The sequence below is a fragment of the Arachis stenosperma genome, chromosome 3 (genome assembly GCF_014773155.1).
Source record: "Arachis stenosperma cultivar V10309 chromosome 3, arast.V10309.gnm1.PFL2, whole genome shotgun sequence".
Lineage (NCBI taxonomy): Eukaryota > Viridiplantae > Streptophyta > Magnoliopsida > Fabales > Fabaceae > Arachis > Arachis stenosperma.
Window position 1 is genome coordinate 67,204,373 of NC_080379.1, and position 14,288 is coordinate 67,218,660.

Genomic DNA, 14,288 nt, shown 5'->3' on the forward strand with positions numbered 1-14,288 from the left:
ACTTTCTCTAGTCATCATCTCAAATCTAGAACCTAGCACTTATGAGGAAGCGGCAACACATGAATGTTAGAGAAAGACAATACAAGATGAAATGACAGCTCTAGATCAGAACATAACTTGGTGTCTCACTGAACTCCCAAAAGACAAGAAGGCTGTGGGTTGCAAATGGGTTGTTTGGATAAAATTCAATTCCGATGGCACCATAGAGAGGCACAAAGCGAGGCTAGTTCCAAAAGGATTCACTTGAGTACAAGGAGTAGATTATGGTGATACTTTTAGTCCAGTTGTCAAAATGATTACCCTACGAGTAATGTTAGCATTAGCAGCGGCAAAGAAATGGCATTTGAAACAGATGGACGTCAATACTGCATTCCTTCACGGAGATTTGGACAAGGAAGTTTATATGAAGATACCACCCGGTTTGGCTGTGTCACAACCAGGTTTGGTTTGTAAATTGCAAAAGTCTATATATGGGCTTAAGTAAGCAAGCAGGCAATGGAATATTAAACTCACACAGACTCTTGTGGATGCTGGTTATAAGCAGTTTTTTTTATGATCATTCACTCTTCATTAAGAAATAATCTGAAAACTTCACTACAATTCTAGTATATGTTGATGACTTGGTTTTAACCGGGAATGACATTAGCGAAATCAATACTATCAAGCAAATTTTGGATGACAAATTCAAAATAAAGGATCTTGGTGATCTCAAGTACTTCTTAGGAAAGGAAGTAGCACGCTCTAACTCTGGAATTCACATTTATCAGTGGAAGTATGTCATAGACATTCTCAAGGAATTTGGTTATCTAGATTGCAAGCCTCTCTCTACTCCTTTTGATTATAGTTAGAAACTCACAAAGGAATCCGGTACCATTTTAACGGACAACACTACTTACAGACAGCTCATCGGCCAACTCCTTTACCTCACAAACACTAGACCTGATATCTCTTATGCTGTGGGACATTTGAGCCAGTTTTTGGACTATGCAACCACTTCTCACCTACAGGCTACTTTCTGTGTACTCCGATATTTAAAGGGTAGACCTGCAACTGGTCTATTCTTCTCCTGTACTTCTAATCTGCATCTCACCGGATACTTGTCGTTTCGTTTCTGGTTATTGCTTCATGCTTTGGAACTCTCTCGTTAGAGGAAGAGTAAGAAGCAAACCACAACTGCTAAGTCTTCTGCAAGTAGTCTTGCTGTTGCCACTTGTGAAGCTAATTGGTTATTTTTTTAATGGATTTCATTGGTTTGCCGCTTCAAAAGTCTATCACTCTCTGTAACAACCAGTCAGCCATTCATATGGCCAATAATCCCATCTTTTATGAAAGAACCAAACACATTGAAGTGGACTGCCACATTGTTCGTGAAAAGCATTTGTCTGGTCTCATTCATATGATGTGAGTTCGTTCTAAAGACCAACTTGCTAATTTTCTTATTCTTATTAATGTTTCCAAGCTAGGAGTGGGAGTATATAAGGAGTATATAGTATATAAAGTGTAATAACTCAACAGATATTTTTAAGTGAATTTTTCATTCTCTTCAATAATGAGAATAACTTATTTTTCTCCCTCTCTTAATCCTTTCTTGTTTATCAAACCATCAACATCATAGATTGAATAGCTTAAAACATAAGATTTTTTTTTCAAGTAGAAATGCGAAGAAATAAAAGAAGAAGGAGAATAAGAGAAATGCGAAAACATCTATATAATTAAAACGTGTATTTACGTTCTGCTAATAAAATTAATTTTTGTTAAATTTTGACCAACTTAATTAAATTTAGTTATTAAAAAGACTTGAATATGTATCGGCTCTTTATTTTTTTCCTGAATAAATTCATCAACCCATGAAATTTTTTATGGCAAAAAATAGTTATTTATTCAAAATATTTTCATATGAATGATATTTTCGCAAACGTTGGAACATTTCTTTTAGCTAAATCAATATATTAATAGTACCCTTACTCGTGCGGCACTTGTTCTTAAAACAAAGGCAACCTGGAATAATCTAAATGGTTCAGTTTTCAACACATAACACTTGCCAGTAGTTGTGTTTGGTAATAACGCATGCACATGGTCTAGCTGTTGTGTTTCATACAAAGAAACCGACACCAGCAATAAACAAAACAAAACCAAACCCTTCCATTCCATATTCCATAAATATAATCAGCACAAATTTACCAAACGGTTTTCCATCTTTCAACTGTTACAAAGTCAAATCGAGTTTAATTGGTTGGATTAGGAGTAGAGAGATCCTAAGCTCGAGAAAAGAGCAATGAGTGTGTTTCAAGCCAAGGACCCCACATGTGCTGGGGTTTGGTGTTTTAGATTCCAATGTTATTAATGACACCACATTGCCCTATGCTCATAGTGTACTATAATTATTTAAAAAAAAAAATCGTTTTTCAATTTTCACACACATGGCATGGCATGTAACATTTTGGGTTATATAGCGTCAATGCTTTTTCGTATGGGCTTATATTTTTCCATTGAGACTTTCATTTCACCAGCATAGTGACAAGTTTATGTATCTGTTTTATCTTTTTCTCGCTTCTTTGACGAGGAATTGATGGTTTTGGACCCTAGTCTCTCGTGGCTTGATTTGTTTTTATAATGGTTTGGTTTTCTTTTTTTTTTTTTTTAGAATTTCTTTCGGGTGGGAAGAAGAGAACTGGGGTTGTTGACCTAAACTAGTTGGATTATATTTTTCGCTGCAATTCATAGTGGTTTTGGAAATTGCGTATGCACTAAATTGTGCTGGAGTTGTTCTAGGGTTTCAGGTGCAATCGACTCTACGAATTTGGTGTGTTGCTGGGAATTGTGCTATAAAAGTTCTGTCTTTGGGGAAGAGATTTGGAAGAAGCTGCATTTTTTGAATCAATTTCGAGGCTGTAGAAAGAGGAAAGTTTGCTACCAGTTGGTGGGGGGAATTTTTTGAAGTTTTATTTTTTTTCTGGGCTTTTTGGGCCAAATGCGCTGTGTTTATCAGAATTAGAAGCTTCAGTTTTGGTGCTTATTAAGGAATTCAGCTTGATAAAGTGATCTAAGGGTTTCGTTGGGTTTCAGTTTACCTCTGATCTACTCTGAGCTCGGTTTCTGAATTGTTGTATCTGTTTCTTGGAATTTGAGTGAAATGGCTTGTGTGAAATTGGGTTCCAAACCTGATGCTTTCCAACGTCAAGGGCAAGCATGGTATACACCCTTTTCTTGATGTGTTTGAGTGGTAAATTGTAATTTTCGTAAGCTCAAAAAAAGAAAAAGAAAAGAAAAAAAAGGATTTTGCAGTTTTGTTGATGTTTTTTATCTGTGTTTTGTAGGTTATATCTTTTGTTTACATGTTTGTGCATTGTAAAGTCTTAGGGTTAGGAAGACGGTTCCGTAGTAATTTGATACAGGATGAATAATTCGTTTTGTGGAGGTCTTATTTTATCTGGTTATGGATAAAGTATGTTGAAGTTGGGTTTGGTACTTGAAGCCAACATGTAAAATGGAAACACACAAGTGTTTCATGACTTCCTTTTTTCAGTGTTTGCTGTAAGATAGTCTAGATTACCATATATTTTTCATTTGATTTTGCTTCTAATTATCATAGCTTATTGCTTTATTTAATTTGCATGTATTTTCTGCATTATAGGCAACAGCAGTCCATTTAAATGGCCTTGTGATGCACACTTTATTACTATGTTTCAAGTTTTTCCATTCTTTTCTTTTATTACTGCTCAGAATGGCATTTGTTCGAAAAATGTTTCCAATGATGATAATTTTCTTGCCTTGGATATTCAAATTAGACCATTTCAAAACACTCTGTTGTGTTGTGTCTTTTGGAATTGTTATTCAAATTTCGCCACTTTTACATAATGTGTAAGCATTTCTTTTATTGCCCTTATGACTTTAGGTTCTGCACAACTGGGCTTCCCAGTGACATTGTTGTTGAAGTGGGTGAAATGTCCTTCCATCTTCATAAGGTATATAATGTTTATTTCTTTTAATTTTTATTATATCTAGTTGATGTACTGCCCATATGATCAGTAGTAGTTTACTTTGGTCTATAGTTCTTGCTGAAAGTTTTGGTTAACTTGAAATTAACAGAAGTTCACATGAAGACAGACATAGCAATGTTTATATTAATACATGGGTAGTATATTTTTGTTAACATATTATGATGTATGATGTCAATTTTCATGTTGCTATTGGTATTGTTGAAATTTAAATTGTTTGGGAGTTGTTCTGCACTTAAAAGAAAGAACTATCATCTTCTCTTGTGTTCATGGGCCATTTTGTAAATTTTAATGTAGTGAGAGACTGTATTTGGTGCTGTAATTCTACACAAAATAGTTTCTTAGCTGAAAGGCAGGCCTTCAGTACCATTTTGATTAAAGGATGTTGATAAACTTGAATATAAATAAGCTAATTCAAACACATGGTGCAGTTCCCTTTGCTTTCTAAAAGTGGGGTTTTGGAGAGACTGATTGCAGAAGCTTCTGAGTCTAAGGAAGAATGTGTCATACACCTACCTGACATTCCTGGTGGGGCCAAGACATTTGAACTTGTGGCAAAATTCTGCTATGGTGTGAAACTTGAACTTACAGCTTCAAATGTTGTGTACCTGTGGTGCGCTGCCGGGAATCTTGAAATGACTGAGGAATATGGTGAAGGTAATCTTGTTTCACAAGCTGAAACCTTTTTCAATCAAGTGGTCCTCCGAAATTGGAAAGACTCTCTCAGAGCACTTCAAACCTGTGATGATGTTCTGCCATATGCTGAAGAGCTCCACATTGTGAAAAGGTGCATTGAATCACTTGCTGCAAAGGCATCTACTGACCCAAATTTATTTGGGTGGCCCGTGCTGGAGCATGGTGGACCCATGCAAAGCCCTGGTGGAAGTGTTTTGTGGAATGGGATAAGTACTGGGGCGAGGCCAAAGAATTCAAGTTCAGATTGGTGGTATGAGGATGTAACAAGTTTGAGTTTACCAATTTATAAGAGGTTGATAACTGTCATGGAATCTCGGGGAATTAGGTGGGAGATCGTTGCTGGTTCTCTTGCTTTCTATGCTCAAAAGTATCTGCCTGGGTTGAACCGACGTAAGGTTTCTGGTGAGACCAGCAGCCATCTGGCACCATTGGCTTTGGGATCTCCTCCATCTGAAGAAGACCAGAAGATTCTGCTGGAAGAGATTGATCGGCTACTCCCTGTGCAAAAGGGCCTGGTCCAAACAAAGTTCCTTTTTGGTCTACTTCGAACAGCTATGATTCTAAAAGTGAGCCCCAGTTGCATATCAAATTTGGAGAAGCGGATTGGGATGCAGCTTGATCAAGCTAATCTGGAGGATCTCTTGATGCCTAGTTTCTCATATTCAATGGAGACACTTTACAATGTTGATTGTGTGCAAAGAATTCTTGATCATTTCCTTGCCATGGATCAGGTTACCGGTGCCACTTCTCCATGTTCAGTTGATGATGGCCAATTGATTGGATCACCTTCATTGGCTCCAATCACCATGGTAGCAAAGCTGATTGATGGTTACCTGGCAGAGGTTGCACCAGATGTTAACTTAAAACTTCAAAAGTTTCAAGCACTTGCTGCTGCTGTTCCAGATTATGCCAGACCTTTGGATGATGGTTTATATCGTGCTATTGACATTTATTTGAAGGTACTTATGTATAGCAAGTTCTCACAAACTAATTTTCATTGCATAACATGCAAAGGCTGTGACCTAAATTTTACCATAAAATGTTCTACTATATATATATATATATATATATATATTGGTTTGTTACAATATGATTCTAATTGAACTTAACATCTAGGCAATTATTTCATATATATATCCTCTTCTTCATTTGAGTGGGTATGGTCTACCCCAAGTATGCTTGTATCAACAGCACAAACTTCTATGTCACTTTCTGGATAGTTAGGTGTTGTTTTATGTTCTGCATCAAATTGTAATATTTTGTTTAATAATGGAAAAAAAATTAATTAGGTTTAATTTTGGTTTTTGTTTAAATAGGTATTTGAGTGGAAATAATGAAACCATTATTTTTATCATTTCATTCGCAAACATGACATTTTGATGCTCCATATATAGATAAACATGTAAAGTGACAATAAAGACAAGAAAACAAACCAAACATCTCATCTTATGTTTTATAGTTAACTATTTTTGTTGCTTTGCCTACATGTATCATTTAGCACTCTGCTACATGGTTTTGTGGCAATAAAAAGGTTCACACATTTTGCCTATTGTGAAATGCACCTTGTCACTACCATGCTTCTGTCCAAAGTCCGAACAATTTTGCACTGACTTCATGCTGTTGTCACAACTGCAGTCTCACCCATGGTTGGTGGAGTCTGAGAGAGAGCAACTGTGTCGGCTGATGGACTGCCAGAAGCTCTCATTAGAAGCCTGCACTCATGCCGCACAGAATGAGAGGCTTCCAATCAGAATAATAGTTCAAGTCCTATTTTTTGAGCAGCTCCAGCTTCGAACTTCCATCGCGGGTTGCTTCCTAGTTTCTGATAATCTCGACGGATCGAGACAACTAAGAAGTGATTTGGTTGGATCTAACGAGGGTGGCTGGGCATCAGCCGTGAAGGAAAACCAGGTATTAAAAGTTGGAATGGATAACATGCGGATGAGGGTATCTGAGCTTGAGATGGAGTGCTCAAACATGAGGCAGGAAATCGAGAAATTAGCTCGCACAAAGGGATCAAGCGCTTGGGGTACCGTGTCTAAGAAGCTTGGGTTTAAGATGAAGTCTCAAATGTGCAGTGCTCAAGAAGGATCAGTTAGTAACAATAAGAATAATAATCACAGTGGAAATATTAAGGTTGAGAAGTTGAAGGATAGACATTCAAAGCACAAGAGAAGTTCTTCTATTAGTGACAAAGCATCGGTCTCTTCAATTGTTCCTTCTAAGTAACGACTCGTCCAGTTACTAATAACATTTTTTTATTTGCTTTTATGTTAATGTGCCATATTGGATTCACAGTTTCTTTGTAATTGCATCCTGTGTGTAACTGAAACCGTAGAACTAGCTTTTTTTTTTTTAATTCTTTCTCCCACTTCCACCGTGCACATAAAACCTTTATGCACATTATTAATATTCTCTACAACAAAATTCATTTATTTGAATTTCGAGGGATATATCCTTAGAGATCCATTCCACTGAATTTGTTTGTTTTAACACGTATATTATTAGTATTACTATTATTATTATTTGTCTATGGAAAGAAATTGGTGTCTTTTTTCTCCTTACAATTGTTGTTTTCTTCCTGAGTTTCTGTACATTCTTGTTTTCTCTTCTCAATCTGTTGAACTTAAGGGAGCTAAAGCGCCAAAGGATTAATCCATGAAAAAGCACCACATATTTTAAAAGGAGCACCTACTCCTCAAAACAACAGGTTGCTAAGTTCCAATTTTCTTTCCCTTTAATTTTCCTGCTTTAACTTAGTGATAGCATTTTTTTAAATTCACCTTAGGAGATATTTAGTAGTAATTAGTTTATCTATTTTGATTTTATTTTCAATTAAGCTATAATTTATTTTTCTCATCATCATTAGGCATGAATAAAGTAGTAGATTTTTTTTAAGAATAAAGAAGTAATTTATATTTTTGAGTTCTTAGTAATAAAGACTATAATTAATTATATGTGGTGGCAATACTTCTTGTTCTCTGAATGAATGCTTAAACAGTGCATAAATTGTACTTTGAATTTGATGAATATTGGCTCCTGAAAGGATGAGGAACACGAAAAATATTATGGATGATCTGAAAAATCATGAAATTGATTCTTGAAGCAAGAAAAAGCAGTGAAAAAGCTTGCGAAAAAAAAAATGGCGAAAAAAAAAAAAAAAAAAGGGAGCAGTAGAAAAAGCCAATAGCCCTTAAAACCAAAAGGCAAGGGTAAAAAGGATCCTAGGCTTTGAGCATCAATGGATAGGAGGGCCTAAGGAAATTAAAATCCAGGCCTAAGCGGCTAAATCAAGCTGTCCCTAACCATGTGCTTGTGTTATGAAGGTCCGAGTGAAAAGCTTGAGACTGAGTGGTTAAAGTCGTGATCCAAAGCAAAAGAGTGTGCTTAAGAGCTCTGGACACCACTGACTGGGGACTCTAGCAAAGCTGAGTCACAATCTGAAAAGGTTCACCCAGTTATGTGTCTGTGGCATTTATGTATCCGGTGGTAATACTGGAAGACAAAGTGCTTAGGGCCACGGCCAAGACTCATAAGTAGCTGTGTTCAAGAATCAACATACTATACTAGGAGAGTCAATAATACTATCTGAATTCTGAGTTCCTAAGGATGCCAATTATTCTGAAATTCTAAAGATACAGGGAGATGCCAAAACTGTTCAGAGACAAAAAACTACAAGCCCCGCTCATCTAATAAGAATCTGAGCTTCATTTAAAACTCTAAAATATATATTACTTCTTAATTTCTGTTAGAACCTATTTTATTCATCTAGTTGCTTGAGGACAAGCAACAGTTTAAGTTTGGTGTTGTGATGAGCGGATATTTTGTACGCTTTTTGGGGGTAATTTCATGTAGATTTTAGCATGTTTCAGTTAGTTTTTAGTAAAATAATATTAGTTTTTAGGCAAAAATCATATTTCTGGACTTTACTATGAGTGTGTGTATTTCTCTGTGATTTCAGGTATTTTCTGGCTGAAATTGAGGGAGTTGAGCAAAAATCTGACTTAGGCTGAAAAAGGACTGCTGATGCTGTTGGATCCTGACCTCCCTCCACTCGAAATGGATTTTCTGGAGCTACAGGAGTCCAATTGGCGCGCTCTCAACGGCGTTGGAAAGTAGACATCCAGGGCTTTCCAGCAATATATAATAGTCCATACTTTGCGCAAGGATAGACGACGTAACTTGGCGTTGAACGCCAAGTACATGCTGCTGTCTGGAGTTAAACGCCAGAAAAACGTCATGATCCGGAGTTGAACGCCCAAAACACGTCAAAACCTGGAGTTTGACGCCAAGAAAGGCCTTTACACGTGGAAAGCTTTAGTCTCAGCCCCAGCACACACCAAGTGGGCCCCAGAAGTGGATTTCTGCACCAATTATCTTAGTTTACTCATATTCTGTAAACCTAGGTTACTAGTTTACTATTTAAACAACTTTTACAGACTTATCTTGTACCTCATGCTATTTTCAGATCTGAATTACATACTTTGTGACGGCATGAGTCTCTAAACTCCATTGTTGGGGGTGAGGAGCTCTGCAGCGTCTCGATGATTTAATACAATTCCTTTGTTTTCCATTCAAACACGCTTGTTCTTATCTAAGATGTTTATTCGCGCCTAACTGTGGAGAAGGTGATGATCCGTGACACTCATCACCTTCCTCAATCCATGAACGTGTGCCTGACAACCACCTCCGTTCTACATTAGATTGAATGAATGTCTCTTAGCTTCCCTAATCAGAATCTTCGTGGTATAAGCCGGATTGATGGCGGCATTCATGAGAATCCGGAAAGTCTAAACCTTGTCTGTGGTATTCCGAGTAGGATTCCGGGATTGAATGACTGTGACGTGCTTCAGACTTTAACCTGCTGGGCGTTAGTGACAGACGCAAAAGAGGGATTCTATTCCAGTAGGAGCGGGAACCAACCGGTGATTGGCCGTACTGTGACAGAGTGCGTGCATAGCTTTCACTGCGAGGATGGGAAGTAGCCATTGACAACGGTGACACCCTACATAGAGCTTGCCATGGATAGACCTTGCGTGTGAGAAGAGGATCTCAAGGAAAAGTAGAAATTCAAAGGACAAAGCATCTCCAAAACTCCAACATATTCCCCAGTACTGCAATTCAAAGTAACATTGTTCCCTCTTTTATTTTTATAATGAAATCTAGTAATTTCACTTTTAATCCAAATAATCCTTGTTGACATCCTAACTAAGATTAATAAAATAACATTGATTGCTTCAAACCAATAATCTCTGTGGATTCGACCCTTACTCACGTAAGGTATTACTTGGACGACCCAGTACACTTGCTGGTTAGTTGAACGGAATTGTGCCCACTCGTACCAAAAAATCCTAAGTTCCACAATTCTACAATAAATACATTAATGCTATATTGATGTGATCACAATTTCGTCCACCAAGTTTTTGGCGCCGTTGCCGGGGATTATTGAGTTTGGACAATTGAAGGCTTATTTTATTTCTTAGATTAGGAATAATTTTTTTTATTTTTATTTTTTATTGTTATAGAGTCATTAAATCTTGATAGGATAGTTTATTTTCAAAAAAAAATTCCTTTTCAAAAATATTATTTTCTTAATTAATTGTTAAATCTTCGTGAGTTTAGTGTCTTGTTCTAAGTTTGGTGTCAATTGCATATCTCATATTTTCTTTTAAAATTTTCGACTTGTGTTCTTTGTTCTTCATTGATCTTCAAGTTGTTCTTGCTTATTTTTCTTGTTTGATCTTGAGTTTTTCTTGTTCTGTGTCTTTTCTTGTTTTTCTTGTGCTTTTTCAAAACATTAGTTTTCAAAAATTTAGTTTATCCATAAAAATAATACATCTTTAAAATACATTACATTTTTAATTCAGTTGGTTATAGTGTTGGCTTATGTTCTTGGCAATTGGGCACCAGTTCTTTTGAAAATCTTTTTCAAAAATAATTTTTCTTGGTTTAATCTGTGCCAAACTTTAAGTTTGGTGTTTTCTTGTTAATTTTAATATAATTTTCGAAAATTTGTCTTGGTTTTCTAAAAATTTTAAGTTTGGTGTTCTTTCTTGTGTTCTTGGTGTTCTTGTGAATCCTCAAAGTGTTCTTGAGTTTTTCTTGTGTCTTGATCTTAAAATTTTTAAGTTTGGTGTTCCTTGGTGTTTTCCCTCCAAAAATTTTCGAAAATAAGGAGCATTAGATCTAAAAATTTTAAGTCTTGTGTCTTTTGTGTGTTTTTCTCTTTCATCATAAAATTCAAAATTCAAAAATTTTTATTTTTTTTTTCTAACTAATTTTGAACTATTTTTTTCGAAAATCTTTTATAAAAAAAAAATTTCAAATTTCAATTTCAAAATATTTCTAATTTCTTTTATTTATTTCGTTTATTTTATTTTTAATTCGAAAAAAATATATATATTTTCACAAAATATTTTCAAAAAAAAAAAAATTTATATTTTTAATTTCTTTCTATATATTTTGTTTTTACTTATTCCATTTTTCTAAATCAACATATAAATTATCTCTTGTATTCCAATTCTAAAGTAAGTATGAATGGACAAGACAAGAGGACCCTGGGGTCATATGCTAACCCCACTACTGCTTCATATGGAAGTAGTATCTGTATACCCTCCATTGGAGTTAGTAGCTTTGAGCTGAATCCTCAGCTCATTATCATGGTGCAGCAAAACTGCCAGTACTCTGGTCTTCCACATGAAGAACCTACAGAGTTTCTGGCACAATTTCTGCAAATTGCTGATACAGTACATGATAAGGAAATAGATCAGGATGTCTACAGACTATTACTGTTTCCATTTGCTGTAAAAGATCAAGCTAAGAGGTGGTTAAATAACCAGCCTAAGAACAGCATAAAAACATGGAAACAGCTGTCAGAAAAATTCCTGAATCACTATTTCCCTCCAAAAAGGATGACACAGCTAAGGCTAAGCATCCAAGGCTTCAAACAAGGAGATAATGAATCTCTTTATGATGCATGGGAGAGATACAGAGAGTTGCTAAGAAAATGCCCCTCTGAAATGTTTTCGGAATGGGTGCAATTAGACATCTTCTACTATGGGCTTACAGAAAAAGCTCAGATTTCTCTAGACCACTCAGCTGGTGGATCTATACATATGAGAAAAACAATTGAAGAGGCTCAAGAGCTTATTGATACAGTTGCCAGAAATCAACATCTGTACTTAAGCAATGAATCTTTCATGAAAGAAGAAGCTAAAACAGTAACTGCAGAACTCAGTCCAGTGGATCAGGCTAATGAATTCAATCAGCAATTGGACTTTCTAACTCAACAGCTAGCCGAATTCAAGGAAATATTACAGGAAACAAGAATGGCTAACAGGAACATGGAAGTACAATTAAAGCAGACAGAAAAACAACTGTCAAGACAAATAACAGAAGAATGTCAAGCAGTTCAATTAAGAAGTGGGAAAATATTAAATACCTCACTTCAAAGAAGCAGGAAACCAAGAAATGAACAAGTGGATACCCAAAATCCTCCTGAAGACAGTCCGAGCCCAGAAAGGGACAAAGCTGGCGTTCAAACGCCAATAATAAGCAAGGAGGTGGCGTTTAACGCCACCCCAGCTTCCACCCCTGGTATTCAAACGCCAGTGGGTGATCAGTCACATACAAGTGCTGATAACAATCCTTCTAAAAAGGCTTCCCAACCCACTTCTGTAGGTAATAAACCTGCAGCAACTAAGGTTGAGGAATACAAAGCCAAAATGCCTTATCCTCAAAAACTCCGTCAAGCGGAACAGGATAAGCAATTTGCCCGCTTTGCAGACTATCTCAGGACTCTTGAAATAAAGATTCCGTTTGCAGAAGCACTTGAGCAAATACCCTCTTATGCTAAGTTCATGAAAGAAATCTTAAGTCATAAGAAGGATTGGAGGGAAACTGAAAAGGTCTACCTCACTGAAGAATGCAGTGCAGTCATTCTGAAAAGCTTACCTGAGAAGCTTAAAGATCCTGGGAGCTTTATGATACCATGCACATTAGGAGGTAATTGCAACAAGCAAGCTTTATGTGACCTTGGGGCAAGTATCAACCTAATACCTGCATCTACTATCAGAAAGCTTGGTTTAACTGAAGAAATCAAACCAACCAGGATATGTCTTCAACTTGCTGATGGCTCCATTAAATACCCATCAGGCGTAATTGAAGACATGATTGTCATGGTTGGGCCGTTTGCCTTTCCTACTGACTTTGTGGTGCTGGAAATGGAGGAGCACAAGAGTGCAACTCTCATTCTAGGAAGACCTTTCCTAGCAACTGGCCGAACCCTCATTGATGTCCAAAAAGGGGAAGTAACCTTGAGAGTCAATGAGGAAGAGTTCAAGCTGAATGTTGTTAAAGCCATGCAACATCCAGACACCCCAAATGACTGCATGAGTGTTGATATAATTGACTCTCTGGTAAGAGAGGTCAATATGGCTGAGAGTCTCGAATCAGAGCTAGAGGAAATTAGACTCAATGCTTTCGAAAATGCAAAGATTTGCAAAGAGAAAGCGAAAAGATGGCATGATAAGAAATTGTCATCCAGAGTCTTTGATCCGGGGCAAAAAGTTCCGCTATTCAATTCTAGGCTCAAATTATTCCCTGGGGAATTAAAATCCCGGTGGAGAGGTCCATATGTCATTACAAACGTATCACCATATGGATACATAGAGCTTCAGGATAATGACTCTAACAAAAAGTTCATTGTTAATGGACAAAGAGTCAAACATTATCTTGAAGGCAATTTTGAGCAAGAATGCTCAAAACTGAGACTTGATTAAAACTCAGTCCAGCTAAAAGACATTAAAGAAGCGCTTGCTGGGAGGCAACCCAGCCAATCACAAAATTTAATTTTATTCGTATTGATTTTCTTTACAGGTTTGAGTCCAAGTATCTTCAAAAGGTGAAATAGCAATTGGTTGAAGTCACAGAGTTACAGGGAAATTTGGAAGCTTACTGGCATGAAAAGCCAGTAAGAAATACTTTGGGCGTTAAACACCCAAAAGAAGCACCCACTGGGCGTTCAACGCCAGTAAGGGTAGCCTTCTGGGCGTTAAACGCCAAGAAGAAGCATCTTCTGGGCGTTAAACGCCAGAAAGATGCACCTTCTGGGCGTTTAACGCCAATCTGCTAGCATTCTGGGCGTTTAGAAAAACGCCCAGTAAAGAAGGACCTCCTGGCGTTCAACGCCAGGAAGAAGCATCACATGGGCGTTGAACGCCCAGGAGAAGCAACATGTGGGCGTTAAACGCCCAAACCATGCACCATGTGGGCGTTTAACGCCAGGATGGTGGGAGGAGGTACAATTTCGTTTTTCTTTGCAATTTTTCAAAATTTTTATGTTTCAATTCATGATTTCTTGCATAAACATATTTTAAATTATCACTTTCAATTCCAAAAAGTTTATCCTAATTTCTAAAATCCAATGATTGCAAATTTTTTTTGATTTATCTTAACCCAAAAGAACAAATGGCTTTCCAATTCAATCCATCATCTTTTCAAATTTGTTTCCAACACATCTTTAACTCCTTTTAAAAATCCTTTTCAAAATTAAAATTCAATTCTATCTTTTAAATTTTGATTCATATCTTTTCT

At 36.7% G+C, this 14,288-nt stretch overlaps 1 protein-coding gene across 1 annotated transcript; it reads left to right on the forward strand.

The window, feature by feature from the left end:
- The first annotated feature begins 2,069 nt into the window (after window positions 1–2,069).
- Window positions 2,070–7,163, forward strand: LOC130969173 (BTB/POZ domain-containing protein At1g30440-like). Its single transcript, XM_057894796.1, has 4 exons — window positions 2,070–3,192; window positions 3,896–3,965; window positions 4,430–5,653; window positions 6,330–7,163. Exons 1-4 carry the CDS (start codon window positions 3,134–3,136, stop codon window positions 6,921–6,923), a joined length of 1,947 nt encoding a protein of 648 aa, XP_057750779.1. The 5' UTR covers window positions 2,070–3,133; the 3' UTR covers window positions 6,924–7,163.
- The last annotated feature ends 7,125 nt before the right edge of the window (window positions 7,164–14,288 follow it).

Coding starts and splice junctions, on each gene's coding strand:
- LOC130969173 (XM_057894796.1), top strand. CDS start 3,134: ATGGCTTGTGTGAAATTGGGTTCCAAACCTGATGCTTTCCAACGTCAA. Junction 3,193..3,895: donor CAACGTCAAGGGCAAGCATG/GTATACACCCTT, acceptor TTATGACTTTAG/GTTCTGCACAACTGGGCTTC. Junction 5,654..6,329: donor CTATTGACATTTATTTGAAG/GTACTTATGTAT, acceptor TCACAACTGCAG/TCTCACCCATGGTTGGTGGA.